The sequence below is a fragment of the Hipposideros armiger genome, unplaced genomic scaffold (genome assembly GCF_001890085.2).
Source record: "Hipposideros armiger isolate ML-2016 unplaced genomic scaffold, ASM189008v1 scaffold_48, whole genome shotgun sequence".
NCBI lineage: Eukaryota > Metazoa > Chordata > Mammalia > Chiroptera > Hipposideridae > Hipposideros > Hipposideros armiger.
Window position 1 is genome coordinate 758,617 of NW_017731398.1, and position 20,655 is coordinate 779,271.

General features: G+C 49.7%; 1 protein-coding gene across 1 annotated transcript; it reads left to right on the forward strand.

Annotated features, from left to right (window-relative positions):
• Positions 1-784: 784 nt before the first annotated feature.
• On the forward strand, positions 785-18,810 carry VPS33B (VPS33B late endosome and lysosome associated). Its single transcript, XM_019640244.1, has 23 exons — positions 785-1,190; positions 4,482-4,562; positions 4,926-4,987; positions 6,105-6,154; positions 6,341-6,408; positions 9,154-9,199; positions 10,237-10,331; positions 10,613-10,717; positions 11,185-11,281; positions 11,497-11,574; positions 11,776-11,849; positions 12,092-12,178; positions 12,369-12,459; positions 13,698-13,772; positions 14,003-14,067; positions 14,194-14,248; positions 15,242-15,288; positions 15,877-16,009; positions 16,546-16,619; positions 17,573-17,674; positions 17,852-17,927; positions 18,026-18,142; positions 18,445-18,810. The coding sequence occupies exons 1-23, from the start codon at positions 1,095-1,097 to the stop codon at positions 18,522-18,524; spliced, it is 1,854 nt and encodes a 617-aa protein (XP_019495789.1). The 5' UTR covers positions 785-1,094; the 3' UTR covers positions 18,525-18,810.
• The last annotated feature ends 1,845 nt before the right edge of the window (positions 18,811-20,655 follow it).

A 20,655-nucleotide genomic window follows, 5' to 3' on the forward strand; every position in this document is an offset into this window, starting at 1 on the left:
CAGCCGCATCTATCCCTTTCAATGGCTCGTAAGTTTTGTTTTGTTTTTTTCCCTAAACAGGTAGATACAGATCATTACCATATCCCTGAAAATTCCCTGATTTCTCTTCCCAGGCAATTCTCATCTCCAAAGTCAATCACTTTTCTGAAATTTTTTTCAACATAGTTTTTCCTGTTCTAGAACCTTATATAAATGACATCATACAAATGCCATTGTCGTGTCTGGCTTCTTTATTCAGTCATTTTTATTGTATAAATATGCCACAGTTTACCCATTTTCCCACGAAGGGCGTTAATGAGTCAAAATTCCAGTATCCAACGGTCACAGCCGTCGGGACTCAGCCCCCATTGGATCCCAACTTGCACGTCTTTCCCCCCACCCCAAATCCCATACTTAGGAGTCTCCCGCAGATCAGAAACCAGAGCTGTAGCGCGCCGCTTAGTTTGAGGAGTAGGTTTGATTGACAGCCAAGATCCCCAATGATCAACGCCTTCCAGACTCCTAGTTGGTTTAGCCCATTGTACGAAGTTCTGAAAATCAAGCAAGTGCCCAACCCTCGCTTGAGTGAGCTAGAAGAATTGGATGTGCCCTTAGAAATTAGTTTTATCACAGGATGAGACTGGAACGTCTCATCTTATCCTGTGATAAAACTTAACATCCCAGATGAGACTGGAACGCTGACGCGTTTGACGCTCCCTTTCAAATGTCCCTTCCAGCACGCCGTCCTCTTCCCGTTAGGCCAAGCGCCCGTCGAGCGAAAGGTACTTCCGGGAGGTCCAGGAAGTCGGCTCTCCCGTCAGTAGGCGGGGTTCGCCGTGCAGCGCGAAGTCTGCGGGTGTGGACCAAAATCCTGCTGACCCACGGACTGGAGCGGGAAGGGCCGGGTCGGCATACGCTGGCGGCAGGCCTGAGACGGGGGTTCCCCGAGGCTGCCAGTGTCTGGCCGGGAGGTGGCTATTCATTCCTCCAACGCAGCGAGGGCCCCTTTGGGGGCTCCTTCGAGGTCTGTGCCCAGGCCTGGAGGAGAGCCACCAGGCTTCTCATAGCGGAGGGCGGCCGCCTTCTTCCACGCCGCCGTGCAGGTGACCGCTGCCATGGCTTTCCCCCATCGGCCAGACGCCCCAGAGCTGCCTGACTTCTCCATGCTCAAGAGGCTGGCCCGAGACCAGCTCATCTATCTTCTGGAGCAGGTCAGTGCCCGCCACGCCTGGGATTTTTACCGCATCAACAGTTCAGCACTCACTGGGCGCATGCTGCTTCCTTGCTGAGACCCCTTGACCTTGTTCTTGGCCCCTGGTATTGTCCTTGGCGTTCCTGTGACGGGTCCAAAATAAAGCACTCAATGAGCAAAACCAGAGGCCAGTAAGAGCTGCCTGGGACCTGGACAGAGAGTTAATGACAATCACTTTTTTCCCCCATGCAGGAAGGCACCACTAGGGCCAGGCATCACTGGGGATGGAAAGTTGGTTAAGACGCCTTGGTCGTTAGGGATTCTTATTCCAGTAGGAGCTGTATGAAACTCAAATTATCACACGCAGGGTATCATGTGGTAAATGAATGGTAGGGTGCCTGAAGCGTTCAGAATCAGCAATAATTTCTAGCTGGAGTGATGGAGGAGTTTCAAGGAGCTGGGGTATGAAGAAGAAGCATATTTTTCTTGGAGATGGGAGACCGCGTTCAGGGCATACGGACTGCTTGGAGCAAAGTTGAGAAACCAGGCAAGGACGAGGCAGGCACAGGGAAGAGACTGATCAGAAGTTACACAATAGGCAGCTACTGATGAATTTTCCCTGACTTGTGGCATGAAGCAATACTCGAAGATGATTCTAATAGCCATGTGGGAGGTGGGTAAATGGGGCAACAAGAAGGCCGGTCAGGGGACCATAGATTGAAGTAATAAATGCCCACACAAAATGCCCACACGTTTCCAGTGACATTGGAAATGAAGGCAAGTGAGGGATTTTTAAGTCACGGCAAAAGAAGACTCAAGGACTTATTGATTGGGTTTCAAGATTGAGGGAGAAGCAAAGCTGAGTGAGATTTTTGACTTGGCGTTAATAAGAAAATAATGCTGCTGCTATAAGTGTAATTGATTACAGGTATAGTTGTTTGTTTAATGTCCATGTTCCCTACTAGATCACTTGCACTCGAGGACAGGGAACGTGTCTGTTTTAACACTGTATACCCAGTGCGTACCTAGCTTAGAGTCAGGCACGTAGCCTGTGTTTAATAAATATTTGTTGCATAACATTGAATGGAAATTAAAAAAAGAATTAGAAAGAGGAAAAGGTTTGGTGGGGAAAGTTGATTAGCTTAGGTTTCCATGGGGTGATGTTAAGATGCTGGTAGGAAATACTGCCCCTAACATCCAGCAGATAGAAATGTAGAGCTGCCCTTGGCATGAAGATGGGGGACTTGGGAGAGCCTCAGGGGATCTGGGACCATGTTTTATTTCTCTTTTATATGCCCTTAGTGCTAGCACAGTGATTTGCACATGAAAGACACTCAACAAGTGTCTGAGGGATTCAAGAGATGCTAGTTCAAGACACTCGCTTGCTCAGGTAAGATCCAAGTGAAAGAGAGTAAATGAGACCAAAGAGGGAAACTTGTACATGGAGCACAGCAGGGAACGAACTGACCACAAGGATGATTCAACATGGCCAAAGTGGATTTCTGTGCAGTAATGGCCTCTTCAAACTAACGCGATTCTTGTGAATAGGCACTGCTCTTTGGGATTGGAACCTCACACTTGCCTCTGACGCTTCTTCCCTCCCATACTTACCTAGTTGCTGAGTCCTGTGGATACTTCCTTATACATGACTTTATAAATAGCGATTATAAAGTCACACGCGTGCATTATAGAAAACGTAGACGTTTTTTGTAAAGGAAAGGATAAAGAGAAAAAGCACTTATAACCCTGTCATCAGATACAAGCACTGTTAACACTGTTAATTTCTTTTAAGTATTTAAAAAATCCCATTACACATTCCATGTATTTTTTACTTTTATTTTTTTTAGCTGAGCCATCCTGCCCCCTGTTGGCAGCTCAGCGGCAGTTTAGCTGCAGCTCAGCTCAGGCCGGGAATCGAACCGCTGTTGCTCAGAGCTTGAACTCTTGAGCGAGCTCTTAACCAACTGAGCCACTCGGCCGGCCCCTCCATGTATCTTTTAAATAACCTGTTTTTGTTCACACCACCACCAGCCTGCGCTAGGTCATCACTCACCACCACGTGCTTGGGCTGCTTGAGCTGTGGCATTAACCACAGAGGTGGACTCGGTGCCTCCAGTTTCTCTGTCTCCAATCCATTTTACCCAGAGATCCCAGATCCCATCTAATTGGAATCCCCAGCCAATAGGACGCTGCAGTGCACAAAACCTTTCTGTTTTGCCTTGTTCTGTGGAGGATCAACTCCAAACTCTCTAACCTGGCATTTGGGGCCTGCCCCTCATGTTCCACTTCTAGTCTTATTTTCCACCATTCTCCTACATCAAGATTTCTCAACCTTGGTGCTATTGACATTTTGGTCTGATTAGTTCTTTGTTGTGGGGCGTCCTGTGCATTGTAATGTCTTAAGCAGCATCCCTAACCTCTACCCACTAGATGCCAGTAACACTCCCTGCCCCAGGTTGGACAACGAAATGTGTCTCCAGACATTGCCAGATGTCGTCGGGGGCCAAACCATCCCTGGCTGAGAACCACTGCCCTATATGTATCTTTTGCTGCAGCCAAACTGGTGCTTATTCTGCTCTTCCCACTCAGCCCGTTCTCCTTCCCTGGCCTTGGCTGGATTGCCCTTTTACTATATCACCGACAGCACCCTCTCCACTTGTCAGGCCTAGTTGAGAGGAAACTTGCAATGAACTCCCTCTCCCTGCCACCCAGAATGACCTCTCCTTCCCCTGGCCAGGTGAGAGAGTAGCATTAGAAATGATGATGCAGGAGTCAGATGACAGAAATCTGGGGTCGGGGAGTGGCTGGGTGATAGGTGAGGACTGTCCTGGGCTAACTTTTCTGTATTAAGCATAGGTTATTTTTGCAATTAGAAGAAAAATGCTACTTAAAAAGAGACTTGACAGTTGATGAGGGGCTGCAGGATGCAAGGTGGAGTTTGGTTTTGTTTGGCTTTGTCCCTCAGGAGACCGGGGTTATTGGGAGGCATAATGGAGGAGGCGGTGGAGAAGAGGGGCAGGGAGGCGGGACAAGGTCACAGGCGAGTAGGAGGGCTGAGTGACAAGGACTTGACCTTAGAAAGAAGGTGAAATTATCCACTGGTACAGAAACTAAGACAAAATAGGTGACTACATAGAGAAATGTCAGCTGTGGATATAATACTGACCATCAATAAGGTGCTGGGGTAGATGATGAATGACGCCCTTCCAACTCAGAGACTGTGCTTCTGTTAAAGAGATGGCTGCCTGAGCTCTCAGCCGAGGGAGCTTGTGTGACCTACGAGTGACCCAAGTTACTGTGTCTCCTTCAGCTCCCGGGAAAAAAGGACTTGTTCATTGAGGCAGATCTCATGAGCCCTTTGGATCGAATCGCCAATGTCTCCATCCTAAAGGTACCTGCTCCTTTTCCCAGGTGGGCTCAGGCTCCCCTTTCCTCATGAAGCAGTTTTTCTTTTGCCAAACAGTACAAGTTACTAAGGAGTGGCTCCCCTTGTAGGGTAAATAGTGGGTAGCCAAACTGGGTGGGTGCACAAAGGGGGACTGATAAACTGTTGTCTGTGTTGGTATTGAATTGCTTTACTTTTGGTGTTTCTGTTGACAGTTTGAGGAAGGCTCAGTGGGATGGTTGTCAGGGAGGCAGTTTGATTCCCAGAATTAGCACAATAGGAACCCTTCCAGACGTCCCCTGTCTTTGCATCATGCTTTGCATCATGCAAGCGCTCTGTGTCCCTTGTCTTGTTGGGTTCTCTCGGCAGCAACATGAAGTAGACAAGCTGTACAAGGTGGAGAACAAGCCAGCTGTCAGCTCCAGTGAACAGTGAGTGTCTTGGAGAGCCCGGCTCGGCTCCAAGCTGGACGCTACCCCTGCACATTTGCCCTTGATCTGTCCTTGGCTGAGATCTGACACCCAGATGTTTGTGATACGGCTCCCCTCCCCACCCATGACTTCCTAATCTGTCACCCTGTCTGCACTTTCTCCCTCCCTGATCCTCTTCTCTCTCTAATCCAGTCTGCCACCTCTAACCAGATTGATGAAGCTTTCAAAAATATTGTCCTTGTGCTCTTCTCGAGAACCTTCAAGGCTTCCCTTACTGACAGAGTCAAGTGCAAATTGCTCATCATAGAGGCAAGGCTGTCTCCAGGGAGGCCCCACACTGCCTTTCCAGCCTGGTCGCTCATGTGTTCCCTCAAACCTCTGCCTGACACACGCTGTCATGTACTTCCCAACTATGTGTGCATGCCTTCACCCTACTGGCTGGTCCATTCACTCATCCTGAAATCCTCTCCTGTCCTTACTTCTCCCGTAAGAAACACCCAGCCTTCAGAGTCCAGCCCCACCTCCCCACGAAGCTCTTTGGTGCTTTTCCAGTCCAGGGTGATTTTTCTCCTCCTCTGGACTTCCAAGTTGTTTAGTATTTATCCTGCTCACTTGGCACACAGTCACATAACTGCCTGTTGTCTAGTTTTTTGTTTTTATTTTTCACATTCCTCAATCTTAAGTAATGTATACCCTCCCTTGGGGGAAAAAATTCTCCTGGATACATGGAGAAGACATCCATGAGCCCACGTTCAAAAAACATATCCTTTTTTGCATTGTTTTAACACCTGATTGATAATGTACTCCATACATATGTCCATCTTATTTTGGCTAACAGTTTGTAAATGATTTGAGAGCAGCAACTAGGGCCAGTCAGTGTTCCCAGCCCAGCACACAGTGTCTTTGTTGTCCTGGGGGGTGGCTTCTGTGGTCAGTATGTGGAAGGCCAAGGGAGCTGGCCTGCAGTGGCTGGGACGAGGACTGTAGGCCTGTCGAGAAGAGCCGATGGGGAAAGGGTTGGCATTATTTCAGTTTCTTCTAAGCTGCTATCATCAACTTCATGATTTTTCTTCACTGAGAGTTTTTAAATTTTTTTTTTTTGCCTTCTCTCCCATAGATTGTGCTTCTTGGTCAGACCCCGCATCAAGAATATGCGCTACATTGCCAGTGAGTATGCCATGGTGCAAGTGTCACTGAGACCTGGGAAAGGGTGGGCACGGCCTAAGGGCCTTGGCCGCAGGGCCCTTTACATGAGAAGAAAGTTGTCCGAGTTGCCACACCACTTATAGGGTATCTGCTTCCTTGCTTCTTGTCTAACAAATGGCCTCTGGGCTGCTTTCCTTCTGTCTGTAGATCTTGTCAATGCTGACAAACTGGCCGGCCGAACTCGCAAATACAAAGTGATCTTCAGCCCTCAGAAGGTGAGTTTGGATCCTGGCGGCAGGGGGATAAGGCAGAACTGGACTGAGGGCTGCGAAGGGAGAGGGACCAACAGCGGTACCTCTCTCAGAGCCATAGGTGTGACTGAACAAATCCCTGTCACTGTCTCACTAACATAGACCTGATTGGGTAGCAGAGGCTGTGTCACCAAACTGCCCCAAATATAGATTGTGGAACAGTGGGAGGCGGCCTGTACATAGATTTCTGTAAACGAAAAGATTGACACTTTTGAAGTAGAGCCTGCTGCGTATGCCTTCTAACACAGGTTCCCACATAGTAATGGTGCATGACGTCGGGGGCATTCAATGACTTCCTTCTAGAGCCGTTTGATGATAAATACAGTAAATCACTGCCCCACGCTCGGCCTTTTTTTACACAGGAAAAGAACCTCAGAGACCATGTTACTCCACCCCAGTTTGAGCAGCCGAGGGCCCTGAAGCCCACGGCCACACAGTGAGTTAGCAGAGCCAGGCCAGGTCCCTTCCATCTTCACCTCCATGATTGCAGTGAGTGTTTGGTGATCTGTCAGTGTAGCTGCGTTTCTTGAGTCCACGAGGCTCCCCTCTGATCCCCGAATCTGTGCACTGTAGGTGTGTCGTGGAGCTCACTGATTGGAAGCAAAGATGTACCAGGTTTTCAGGTTCTCACACTGCCCGAGGGGGCCTGTAAAGCAGTACCAAGCAGCGTATGCCACACCTAGAGCAGATAGAAATCAAAGCTGAGAGGCTAGAAATTTGTTCCTTTTCAACTTTCCCAAGAAAATTCTAGAGAAAACAGAAGACTAAAGATACTGAAGCCAAAGTGTGATCTTTGCTTTTGTACTGATTGGCTGTGTGATCTTGGATAAGTTACTTAACTGCTCTGTGTCTCAGTTCTCTCATCTATAAAATGGAGTTGATAATGGTACTTAGCTCTTTTAAATTGAAATGAAGTCACTTTCAGTTTCTGTTAAGAAATGGAGTGGAATCATAGGCTTATATTGTTATCTCATCATGAAAAAGGAGTAAGAGAAGCCAGTGATCCTCCTTTGGAGATCATTTGGAGATTGATAACACAATCTTCCAGCCGTTCATCCTGTTTAGGAATACAGATATATCAAGTGTAACATCACCAGGGCAAGAAGTGACTGAATAAGGTAACCAGTCAGAATTACAGGTTACTTTTGGATGTTATTAAAGGAGCTATGATAGTAATTTCTAGTTTTTGGAGTCTCACAAAACTTTTTTTTTTTTCAAATTATACTTCCGAGGACAGATGTGTTTAAACCATGACTACAACAGATGGAAACAGTTTCAAATAACCCTACAAACCTCCCTATGACACAGAAAAATAAAATTGATATTTTTATGGATTTTCTCCATCATCTAACATCCTATCTAATTAAATTCTTTGACCTAATTTTATATCACAGGGAATCTCTTGCTGAGACTCCCTTTGTTAATTACGAAGATGGGCAGTTTTCAAACTGGGCTCTGGAGTTCCATTAGTTAGCATTGAGAGTGGGCCTGTGGCTCTGGGTTTTACTGACAGAAATGAGTGATGGATGCATAGGACTCTTCTGTGTAATAGTAAAATAAGGAGCACACAGCTTTAATCTTCCATACCGCAGAGTCATAGGGATTAAGAGATTTAATCCTAATAAAACACTGACAACAATGCTTAGGCATGTAAAATGCTTGCTAGACATCCATTGTTGTTGCTGTCACCACCATTATCAGATGGGAGTGCCTTCCGCTTTCTTCCTCATTACTTCCAAATTTTTCATCCTTTTCCTGCTTGGCTCAGAGCAGGAGGAGACAGTGGTCTTTGCGCATCTCAGCGCAGCTGGCCTGCTGTGTTCCTGGTCCCCCGTCCCTGCATTCCTTCCCTACTCTCACTTCATCAGGTATTTCCTTTCTCTTCTGTGTGCGACCATGTCTGTCCCTTCTAGACAACTCTTCCCCCCACCGTCTCCTCTCCCTGTCAGGGGCTCTCCCTTCTTTTGTGGCGACTTCTGTGGAGAATTATCTGCTGTCACCGCCTGTGTTCCCTCCCCTCCACCTTCATCTTTGGTCCCCTAAGATTGTGTCATCAAATGCAGTGATGTCCGGTTCAGGCACATCCTACATGACGTCCCTGGCCCTTGACACTTGCTCATTCTTCCTTGAAACTCACCTCCCCTGCCTGCAGAGGTGCCATTTTCTCCTGTTCTCGCCTCTGTTCTTTCTCAGCCTCCTCTGCCAGGTCTCACACTGTGCACATTCCCTAGAGCCCTGTCCTGAGCTCTGTTCTCCTGTGTTCTTGTCTCCTGAACAAACCGCCCACTTTCCATGCAACATATGTGCCACTGACCGCCAAGGCTGTATCTCCAGCGCCCTCAGTGTCCCCAGAGGTGCCGTGGACATGTCCCAACCAGAGCGCCTCTCCGCACCACTGCTCTTTACCCCCCACCTCTGTAGTGCCGTCATGCCCTTCCTCCCATCTCTGCCTGCAGGACTCACCCTTCCGTGACAGCTGAAGTACCTTCTCCTGTGTAAAGCTTGTCCAGTTTCAGGGAGAAAAAAAGCAGTGGACTAAGTAAATGAAACGGCTGGAAGGGAGACGAAGTGTTGGGCCAATGATTGCAGTGTGTTTTCTAGAGTCTGGGTTCTCTTACTGGGTCCTCATCAGCGACCGTGGAGGAACTCCAGAGGGATGGAAAGAGCAGAGGAGAGGTGCTTACTAACCAGCTGCTTTTCCTCTTTCAGTTTTATGCCTGTGAGATGGTGCTTGAGGAAGAGGGGATCTATGGAGGTGAGAGGAGATGAATGTGAGTGGAATGGGGGAGAACATAAGGAAAAAGGAAATAATTGTTGTTCCCCCTGCCCTCTCCTTTCCCTTGTCTCATTCCTATGTCCTGAGCGTGGGAACGAGTGGGATACTGTGAGGGGATGCGCGGGCTTCTAGTTGGAAATCACCAAGTGCTGCACGCCTTGCCTTCCAAGACCCCCACAAGGGGAGATGGTGCCCCCCCACTGTGTGTTTCCCACGCCACTCTCCATGCAGCACCAGCCTGACCACAGCACTCCCTGCAGAGAATTTCGCAGTGGCTCAGGATAAGGCCCAGATTCCTCTCCATGGCCTCCCACACTTTCCTCCATGGGGCCCCTCCCTGGGCCCTTCGCCTCGTCACATGCCGCCCCTTTCTCCTGACTCGCTCTCCTCCAGTGGTGGGGGCTTCGCATGTGCTGTTTCTGTTGCCTAGAACATGCCCCACCCTACACCTTCTTGCCTGCCCAGATCTTACTCAGATTCTATGCCTAAGTGTCACTCCTTTAGGGAAGACTTGCCCCACCCCTGGTTGAGGCCAGACCCCTGAATGTTTGTGCTCACGGGCTGCTGTTTCACTTCTTGAGCACAACTATAATAACATCCGGTTGGGGCAGAGTTCTCCCCTAGGTTGTAAGAATTTTTCCAATGAGGTTGGGCACGTGTCACTTCTGGTCACCACTGTTCCCCCCAGTGCTTAGCCAGTGCCTGCACGCATGCGGCTTTCCGCCAGTATTTGTGGAATTGTGAATGTTTCCTCAGCACATTTGGTCAGCACGCTAATGAGAACACACCCCTATCCTGTCATGTGATAGGGGTGTTTACCTGTCTCCTTTCATTGCCAGACTGTGAGCCCCTCAGGGCACAGGGTCTCTCTTGCTCATCTGTGAGTGTCCGTGCCCAGTGCAGTACCTGGCGTGGTGCAGGCAGGCGCTCAGGTGTTTTTGCATGACTGGCGGGCCTTCCCTCTTAATGTGGAGCCACGTGCTTTGCAGGGAGGCTGATGCTCTTTGTACCCACAGATGTGAGCTGTGACGAGTGGGCCTTCTCTTTGCTACCTCTGGACGTGGATCTGCTGAGCATGGAACTGCCAGAATTTTTCCGGGACTACTTCCTGGTAAACACGGGGCCCTTGGGTCTTGGCACCGACAGGTGGGGACAAACATGGGGTCCAGTGGGCTCGCTATATTGATGTACCTTCCTCCAAGCCCTATCACTGATGATGAGCGGTAGTGATGGGGAGATTGAATGCTGCTGATAGGTGTCCATGGGACTTCCTTTGGGGCCAGTGAAAATGACCTTTTTCAAGCGTTCCCCACACCCTGCCTTCCTGCTCCAGGGCTAGCCGCTTTTCAGATGGGCCTGTCACGTTGAACTTTACCTCTGTGGCCCTTGTAGGAAGGAGATCAGCGTTGGATCAACACTGTGGCTCAGGCCTTGCACCTTCTCAGCACTCTCTATGGACCCTTTCCTAACTGCTACGGCATTGGCAGGTGTGCCAAGGTGAGCACTGGCCGTCCTGTTGTCCCGATGGCCCCATTCCACCGGTTCACTGCCCACTGAGGATTGTCTCGGGCCATCTGTGACATGAGGTACCTACCTTGCCTTTATTGTGGCTCAGAAGAGAGCGTGTGTGGCTGGCAGAAAGGCAGCCAGGCCTCCTGCGCAGCGTTCCTAAATCTCTTTATCTTTGCTGTGGGGCGGGGCAGGGAGGGAGAGGAACAGAGGGAAGCAGGAGAGGTAATACTGTTAATAGTTGGTCCCCTCTTGGGGTCAGGGCGAAGTGTCACGTGGAAGGGGGTTGGCTTCTTCTGCAGGTAGGGGACTGGAGGACACAAGATCCAGAATGTCTTGTGTTTCTTACAGCTGCATATGAATCTGTAACGATCTCAAAATAAAAAACGTTTAATTAAAACAAAATTAAAAGTTTGGGGGCGAAAAAAAAAAAAGAATGCCTTGGTCCCTGGCAGATGTCACATGAATTGTGGAGGAAACTGGAGGAGGAGGAGGATGGCGAAGCCAAGGGCCGAAGGCCAGAAATTGGACACATCTTTCTCCTGGACAGAGGTAAACTGTGCCCGGCACTCCTGGTCTCTGGACCCTGGGAGACATGGGAATATGGAAAATGTGGCCCAGTCAGGCCCTCATGTCAGGCTGCGAATGCCAGCCTTAATTGGGAGCCTGGGCACTAGGGCCCTGGGCCAGGCACTTGAGCTGATACTGAGCAAACGGGGTAAAAATCTGCATGGGGGGACCCTCATGGTCGGGGATCTTGGTTTCAGACATGGACTTTGTGACGGCACTTTGCTCCCAGGTGGTTTACGAGGGCCTGGTGGACGACACCTTCCGCATCAAGTGTGGTAAGTGGCATCCTGGCAAGGAGGTGGTCCTCAGCTCCTGGGGCCTCCTGCCTGGGGACGGGGCTTCGGGGAGAGACCCAGGCTCTGAGGGGACTGCTGGCTCCCAAATGGTTTGGAGAACTTTTACCAGCAGTTCCGGGAGGGTTAGGAGAAGGAAGGCCTCGTTGGAGATACTCATAGCTGTCCCCTCTGCTCTCAAAGGGAGCGTCGACTTTGGCCCAGAAGTCACGTCCTCTGACAAGAGCCTGAAGGTGCTGCTCAATGCTGAGGACAAGGTGAGGCTGTGGGCGCCAGCTCTGGGAGGGGAGGCTGAGTTAATGGCAGAGAGGGATCCCCGCCAGTTAACAGCATACCCCACATAGCAGGCATTTGACATCTGTTGGATGCCAGCTCAGCTTTCTTCATGCTTTTGCTACAGTAGCCGTCCACCCTCTCTGTGCTATCGTGACGCTAATGAGGTAGGAAGGCACAAGGTAGGCTCTGTCAGTAAGCTCTTCCTGTCTTGCTCCCCTCACAGGTGTTTAATGAGATTCGTAATGAGCACTTCTCCAATGTCTTTGGCTTTTTGAGCCAGAAAGCCCGGAACTTGCAGACCCAGTATGACGTGAGGCTCCAAGCCGGGGTGCCCTGTTCTGTCTCCTCGGTGGCTTTCAGAGGCTGCCGCTCCTTGGTGACCCTTCTGATACATGACACACTCCTTGTCTTTTCTCTTGGATCCGTGGGAACCGAGGGAGGGCAGTGGTTTCTCAGGCCTGAGGGCCGGCAGAGGTGACCTGAGTGGGACTTCCCCACAGCGCCGGCGAGGCATGGACATCAAGCAGATGAAGAACTTCGTTTCCCAGGAGCTCAAGGGCCTGAAGCAGGAGCACCGCCTGCTGAGCCTGCGTAGGTTTCAGCTCGAGGGGAGGACAGCAGGAGCTCTACTCCGGACAGCAGACCCCTGTTTACCTAGCAAATACGCTCTCGTTTGATCTAAAGTGGGAGGAAGTGCTTTTTTTTAAAAGATTTTTATTGGGGAATTGGGGGATGGGAACAGCGCTGGGGAATTGGGGGAAGGGGAACAGACAGGTTGCTGTCCTTTCGCTCCTCAATCCACTTGTGGAGGACGTTGCTTCACTGGCCCAAGTTGGCACCATCATTGCGCTCTTCCTGGGCGAGGCAGATCAGTCGCCAGCTTCGGGATGGCTGCTCACAGCGGCTGCTGGCCGCTCACGCTGGCTGCTGGCTATACACAGTAGCCCATGGCAACCCACTGCAGCAGGGGCTGCAGCCTACGCTGTCGCCGGCAACTCACAGCAGCCCAGCTCCAGGTTGAGCTGTTGTTCAGCATCTTAGCTGTAGAGGGCAGTGTCACCAGCCTTCATATGTGGGATCCAAACCGGGGCCCTCTGGCGTCCCAAGCCAGCTCTTAACCAACGCGCCACCTGGTCGGCCCTAGGGAGGAAGTGCTTCTGCATTTGGCCTTGAGGTTTTTATTCTTCTGGGCAATAAAGAAATATCCTCTAGGGCAGTGGGTCTCAACCTTCCTAAGGCCACGACCCTTTAATTCAGTTCCTCATGTTGTGGTGACCCCAACCATAAAATTATTTTCATTGCTACTCTAACTGTAATTTTGCTACTGTTATGAATCGTAATGTAAATACCTGATATGCAGGATGTATTTTCATTGTTACAAATTGAACATAATTAAAGCATAGTGATTAATCACAGAAACGATATGTAATTATATATTGTGAAATATTTATTTCTAATTATAAATAAATGAAATTTTGTCTTGAAGCATGGAGACGGATAGAGGAGCAGTGTCTCGGTTCCTAAGACCATCGAAAATATGTGTTTTCCAATGGTCTTAGGCAACCCCTATGAAAGGGTCGTTTGACCCCCAAAGGGGTCGCGACCCACAGGGTGAGAACTGCTGCTCTAGGGCCAGCCGAGTGGCTTAGTTGGTTAAGAGCTCGCTCAAGAGTGTGAGCTCTGAGCAACAGCAGTTCGATTCCCGGCTCGAGCTGAGCAGCTGCTGAGCTGCCAACAGGTGGCAGGATGGCTCAGCTAAAAAAAAAAAAAAAAGGAAAATATCCTCTAGAACCAAGAATATGTCAGCTGGCTTTTCGTCCTCTCTGCAGATATTGGGGCCTGTGAATCCATCATGAAGAAGAAAACCAAGCAGGACTTCCAGGAGCTCATCAAGACTGAGCATGGTGACCGCAGTGGCCGTACCCGGCTGCTTCTGCCTCCCTTCTCCCAGCCCCATCCCACCTTGTAAAGATGCTTGCTGGCTGTGTGGAATACTGCTTCCTGTTAGAAGTCCTGGGGGGTCCCTTAACCCACCCAAGGATGGGGGAAGAGATGGGGAGACACATGCCCATTAGTGTAGATGGCAGTGGCTGAGCTGCGCCCCCAGTGACTGGCCCTCTCTGATTACTCACAGCACTGCTGGAGGGCTTCAACATCCGGGAAAGCACCAGCTACATTGAAGAGCACATAGACCGGCAGGTGAGCAGGTGGGTGGAGCAGGTGTTGGGAATGGCCTTGAGAGGTGGGCTCAGCCTCCAGTGGAAGGAAGAGGGAAGCTTGTGTATTATGAAACTTATGAATTCTCGACCCTTTCTTCCTGTGCAGGTGTCACCTATAGAAAGCCTTCGCCTCATGTGCCTTTTGTCCATCACCGAGAATGGTGAGCCCCAGGGACCAAAGATGCTGGATGGAAAATTATACCTTAGGGATAGAAGAAAGGATTTTGAATGACACAGATGAATATCCCAGCAGGCAGAATGTTTGCCTGAAATTTTGTGGATTCTTTTCCCCTATAAAGTTAAAGCAGTTTTTGTTTTGAGGGAAACATCCCCAGGATAATTGAGTGTCCCCGCCCTAAGCAGGACCACACCTGGGCCCCCCAGAATAAGGCCTGTCACATCTTAGGAGTACAGAGGCATAGGACAGAGTGGCACATCTCCCTTTGTTCCTTCTGGCCTCCCACCTCCAACAAGGCTTCATAGTCCAGTCTGGCAAAAAGGGACAGCCAGCCAATTGCATCAACATTTCCAAAAGCCCTGATTCTGCAACCTTTAATGGCAACTGGTTTTGCTATTGAAGCCTTCCACTAGGTAAACATTCTTGAAGGTTGCTCGGTTGCTCTCTACCTAGAGAAGGGCTTTGCTTATTCTAAATCTCCTTTATTGTGATGGAAAGCCCCTTTCTTTTTACCTTGATGGAGGGAAGTATCTGAGGCTGTCCTCTGGACCCTGGTAAACACTCTCCTATTCCTCAGTAGCTGTAAGGCAATTCCCAGTAGAACTGGCCGACAGCTGGGACGAAGTGCCCAGGAAGTCCCTTCTTTTCCTCCTGCCGTGTCCCGCCACCATCCCCACTGCGCTTAGCATTCGTTCCAGTGTCCCTCAGCGCCCAGTGGTTCAGGGCTCTTTCTTGGAACTCTCAGATCCAGGCTTTATCTTTCAATGATCCAACCTAAATGGAAGAGTCCATTTAGAATCAGTTGTGTAGGATGCAAGGTTAACATCATTTACCGAATCCTTCCTTCTGGTTAAGGTCTGTTTTGGGGGGCAGATGGTTGGTTGGTTGGTTGGTTGGTTGGTTATTTGGTGTGGCTGTACATCTTAGGACAACTCTGCTGGTTCATGAACCTGTGTTTTATCTTCCTTACCCTCAGGTTTGATCCCCAAGGATTACCGATCCCTGAAAACACAGTATCTACAGGTGGGGCCAGGAGAATGTCTTCTTGAGGGAACTTGGTGGAGGGAGGTCATTGGACATTTTTAAAAGAGGCAGAAGAGGACACGGCCCCTTTCCTGTCCCCGTCCCCATCCTGTTCCCATCGGCCTCCCTCTCAGAGGTTGTAGGATAGTCAGCACCAAGAGCCCCTTCCGCTGCCCGTTTCTCCCCACCCCCCAATTCTCACAGTGGGTGGCCAGTGCTAAGAGCGAGGAACAATTCAACTGTCATTCAACTGTCGGACCAGGTGCTGAGTTCTTACTCCGAGACTCTCCCTCACTTTAACACTTTATGAGGCATTAATAAGCTTCCTTCCAGTTCATTCTCTAGTCTTATCTCCTCCGTGAAGCCTTCCCTACCATCCTATCAGTTGCTCTCTCTGGTCTTCCATAGTTTCGTGTTGCTTTTATTTGAGGTTGGTGTTTGGTTATTTCTAAGAAAATCTTTCACCCAAACAATGTGAGCTCTTCAGGGCGTAGGCTGCATGATCCTTCCCCCTTCACCTCCGTATTAACAAACAGTGCTAGACCCTTGGTGGACACTTAGTGAAGAGCTGGGTTGCATTTTCTTCAGAGCTACGGCCCTGAGCACCTGCTGACCTTCTCTAATCTGCGGCGAGCGGGGCTCCTAACAGAGCAGGCTCCTGGGGACACCCTCACGGCTGTGGAGAGTAAAGTGAGCAAGCTGGTGACGGACAAGGCTGCAGGTGAGCGGGGAGCGCAGGCAGAGCACCCTGGGAGAGAGAAAGAGCGGGGAAGGAGAACAGGATTCCTTCTTATGGCTGTCATTACTGCTACCTCTGCTAGTAGGACCCGTTGCCATTTATGGAACACACCCCATGCTAAGCTCTTTAGATACGGTTTCTCTTTTAATCCCCACAAAGTCTAGTTTCATCTCCATTTTACAGATGAGGAAACTGAGGCTTAGAGAGGTTAAGTGACTTGTCCAAGGTCCCTCAGTAAGTTCCATTAGAACCCAGGTTGGTTTGACTCCAAGGCCACATACACTTAACCAGTAAACTGTAGTTACCCTGTAGACTGCATTTAGTAGGGAGCTGGCACCTGTAGGAGGGGTAGGACTTGGTGGGGAGAAGGGTGCTGAATGTCTTCATTAGTCACAGGGACCTGTGGATGAATGGCTCAGAGATGTGATAGGTCCTGTCATTTCCTGAATGGTACAGCCTGTGACAGGGTCACGAATCCATAGACTTTAGATGAAACCCAGCACCAATTTCTTCCCCAGGAAAGATCACTGATGCCTTCAGCTCTCTGGCCAAGAGGAGCAATTTCCGTGCCATCAGCAAGAAGCTGAATTTGGTATGTGGAGCAGGGACGGACAGGGGAGGCCGCGGGCTCAGCCCTTTGTGGAGTACTTTAAATCCCCAAAGACCTTTGTGTTGTTTTGTCTTTATTTTATTTTATTTTTTTTTAAAGATTTTTATTGGGGAATTGGGGGGATGGGAACAGTGCTGGGAGATTGGGGAAGGGGAACAGACAAGTTGCTGTCGTTTTGTTCTTCAGTCTAGTTGTGGAGGACGTTGCTTCACTGGCCCAAGTTGGCACCATCATTGCGCTCTTCCCGGGCGAGGCAGATCAGTCGCCGGCTTCTGGACGGCCGCTCACTGCGGCTGCTGGCCGCTCACGCTGGCTGCTGGCTACACACGGTAGCCCATGGCAACCCACTGCCACATGGGCTACAGCCCACGCCGTCACCGGCGACTCAGGCAGCCCAGCTCCAAGTCGAGCCGCTGTTCAGCATCTTAGCTGTGGAGGGCAGTATTCACTGGCCCTCATATGTGGGATCCGAACCGGGGCCCTCTGGCATCCCAAGCGAGTTCTTAACCATCGCGCCACTCGGCCGGCCCTGTTTTGTCTTTATAAAGATCCTGTCATTTGGTAGCCTGATAGCATCAGCTTAATTTAATAATGAGACAAGACACATGGCATCATTTGGTTAATAAACACGTAGTAGGCACCTACCTACAATGCCAGACAATAGGCTAAGTGCTGCTTCATGTCTGTCACTGAGGGGTCGGCAGAGGGGCACCCTTCCCTCCAGCCCTTCACAGGCAGCCTGGGGACTCATTCAAGAGAAGCGGCAGGTACGGAACAGAAGCTTGAATCTTTGGTCACGGATTCTATTTTGTTTTCAGGGCTATTGCCGGTTTAGTTGAAGTAAGAACTGTCCTTACGGATCTGCCACTTTTCCCTGACCCTGTAAAAGCCTGGAGAGCTGTCACGTGCCTCATGTAGCCCCCTTTGCCCTCTAGATCCCACGTGTGGATGGCGAGTATGACCTGAAAGTGCCCCGCGACATGGCGTACGTCTTCAGTGGAGCTTACGTGCCCCTCAGCTGCCGCGTCATCGAGCAGGTGACAGCAGTGACTCCCGCTCCCATTTGTGTTTTCATGCTCTCTCAGTCCCTGGTCTGGCCCAACTTTTAGCTTCCCTCGTAACTAGCAAACAGCGTGAGGGTTGGGCCGCTGTGACCTTCCTTTCCTAAGCCTGGCCCTGTCTTAGACCTGAGACTAGCATTTGTGCCTCCCCAGGTGCTGGAGCGACGGAGCTGGCAGGGCCTGGACGAGGTGGTGCGGCTGCTCAACTGCAGTGAGCTGGCGTTCTCAGGTACGCAGCCTGGAGAGCGGGCGGACTGGGCGGAGGGGGCTGGCTGCTGGCCTGGGGCTAGGCGCCAGTGAAGAGCTGAGCCCATCTGACCTCCGCAGGCATGACCAAGGAGGAAAAGGCCTCCAGCGAGTCACTGCGCCTCATCTTGGTGGTGTTCCTGGGCGGTTGCACTTTCTCTGAGATCTCAGCTCTGCGCTTCCTGGGCAGAGAGAAAGGTAAGCGAGAACAGAGAGGTGACAGCAGGCCTCCATGGGATCTAGGAGTCAGCGGGCAGCCCTCAGGAAGGCGCCTCTGCTGGCTTCTGGGTACCACTTGCTGTGGGCTGAAGAGCACAGAGCCTCGTTCTGCCAGGCGTGGCACGGGGTGCCCTGAGCATGGCACTGATGCGACTCTGTCTGTAAACTGCTGTCTGGCCCCGCCAGGGCTGTGGAACTGGAAGGGCTCCATGTGGCATGGCTGGTGTTGGGGGCCTGTGATCTGCTGGTAGTTGCATAGGCGGGTGCTTTTGACTCCGCAGGGTACAGGTTCATTTTTCTGACGACAGCAGTCACGAACAGCGCTCGCCTCTTGGAGGCCATGAGTGAGGTGAAAGCCTGAAGTTTTCCCGGCCAGTGTTGAAGCCTCCACACGTTCCCCAAAAGGACGCAAGAGCGGGGCTCCCAGCTGCACAGTGTCCACCACCCACCCTGTGAAGCGCTGGGGAGCACGGAACTTGTTAGGGGTTTAGAGAGCACATCCGGGGAGAGTTCGCTTCCTGCCCCCACAACATTTCTCTTGTTTATGAAGTACAGCCCAGGCTGGGAAGATAACAGGGAGGAGGAGGATCTTTTGCTAAATCCTGTTTGAGTGTCATTGTAAATAAAGCCTCTACTCTCAAATGTAATATGATTAGTTCTGGACCAGCACTTCCATCTTTATTTGTGAAGCACAAGGGGCTCCATGTCTGGTTCTTCCTTGAAACTTGCCCTGTACTGGAGTTTCCCGAACCATAAAATGAGGGGCACGGATTAGGTAGATGCTCAGTAAGCACCTTTCAGCTCTAAATCCTGCAACTCATTACACTTAAAAAAAAAATGCATTTGTTATTGTTTTAACTTAAGGGGGCACTTTCATTTTAACCCTTTTGTTTCTTATTACAGAATAAAAGATTGTGTGCCCTGTTAGAGCAGTTTCAGGCATCAGCAAACGGTGCTCCCACACATGTCACCAGTGCCCTCTTCAGTGCTGGCTCTAGTGGCCTTCCTCTTCCTTTACCTGTGAAACATTGTGAACTATAGCCACATCTAGTGGTCCCTTCAGCCCTTTTCTAAATTGATCTCACTGATGACCATCCTTTCCTTCTTGAAATTCTCATACTCGGCATCCATGATGCTTTTTTATCCTCCTGCAGTCTCCTAGGTTATACTTCAGTCTCTCTTCATTTCTCCTCTCTCCTATCTGTCTGTTGACATCTCCTCTTTCTCTGCCCTTTTTTTGTCATTCACTTCCAGAGCTCAACCTTCATCCGAGTGTTGTCACACTAGTGTTTCCAACCTGGTCATTCCATAGGCACTTCCAACTCCACGTCTAAAATAGGCTCCCACACCGAACTTTCCATCCCCACTGTGCATCCCTAAACCTGTTCCTCTTCCTGTATTCCCTTAACATTCTCATCATCTATCCACATTTTGTTCATGTAAGAAATTATATTCTTGACCTCAGATTTTTTTCTCTTTATTCCCCGACATTCAGCTGGTCCTCTGCCCATTACTTCTAAATACTTCTGGTTCATCCTCTTCTCACCATCCCCATGGCAGAGGTACTTACTGATTTTTGCCGGGGGTTTTGCAAGACTGTCCCAGTTGCTCTGCCTTCTGCCTGTTCCCCAGTGCTGTCACTTATCAAAAGAAAGATCCAAACCTGTGGTGTTGGATCATCAAAAATACTCTTTCCATAGAATGATGGTGCTGTGTAGTGCATATGCGAAGGAAGATGCACACCTCAAGTATCTAGCTAGAATTTTGACCGTGCTATGTCAAGCTACTGTGCAAGGTCAAAGGCACTGCTGACAGGGCTGTTAGTTTGTAGAAAGAACATGTGGCAGTCAGAAAAGGATTGTATAGCTAAGGGAATAAACAGTGGCAGTGCATTGCACTTACATTCTAGAACAATGCTGTCTAATAGAAATGTAATACGACCCTGTAAAAGGGTCCTGCATTTATACACACACAGCATCTCACACGCTGAGTATATGTTCTGAATGCATATCTTCCAAGTTAGCTTCAGAACTAGTATAAAGGACATGATGGCAAAATTGTCTTATCTCTGGGTGCTTACCATACTGGCCCTGGGAACATGTCTGAGGATCACAAATTTTTGAAGCTCTCTGAAAACCTCTCAAGGTAATCAACAAAGAGTACAAGTAAATTTAAAAGTGGTGCCTGTGGGTCACTATATTAGCCTGGCGAATGTTTGACATGCTGCTGACAAGTAAAAGGATTTTGAAAATACCAATCAAGTTCTTCTGAAAGTGAGAAAAACATGGTCCCGAAGGTGAAGCAGTTAAGCAAGCAAGCAAGCATAGGTTACTTTCCCTTCATAGAAAAGCAAATGAAAAGGATTCCCAGAAGTTAGTTGTCCAATACCCATGGGAAAATGTGCAATTTCAGTTGTAATCTAGGAAACTAAACAAGGAAATGCCACTTTTTGCCTAAGACACTAGCCAAGAGGCTTAAAAGGACAGCAGTAG

Bases quoted from the DNA above. Each gene is read 5' to 3' on its own strand.
- VPS33B (XM_019640244.1), top strand. From the start codon at position 1,095: ATGGCTTTCCCCCATCGGCCAGACGCCCCAGAGCTGCCTGACTTCTCC. The intron at 15,289-15,876 runs GTGGGGCCAGGA...CATTTTCTTCAG, and splicing joins TGAAAACACAGTATCTACAG to AGCTACGGCCCTGAGCACCT. The intron at 16,620-17,572 runs GTATGTGGAGCA...TTTGCCCTCTAG, and splicing joins TCAGCAAGAAGCTGAATTTG to ATCCCACGTGTGGATGGCGA.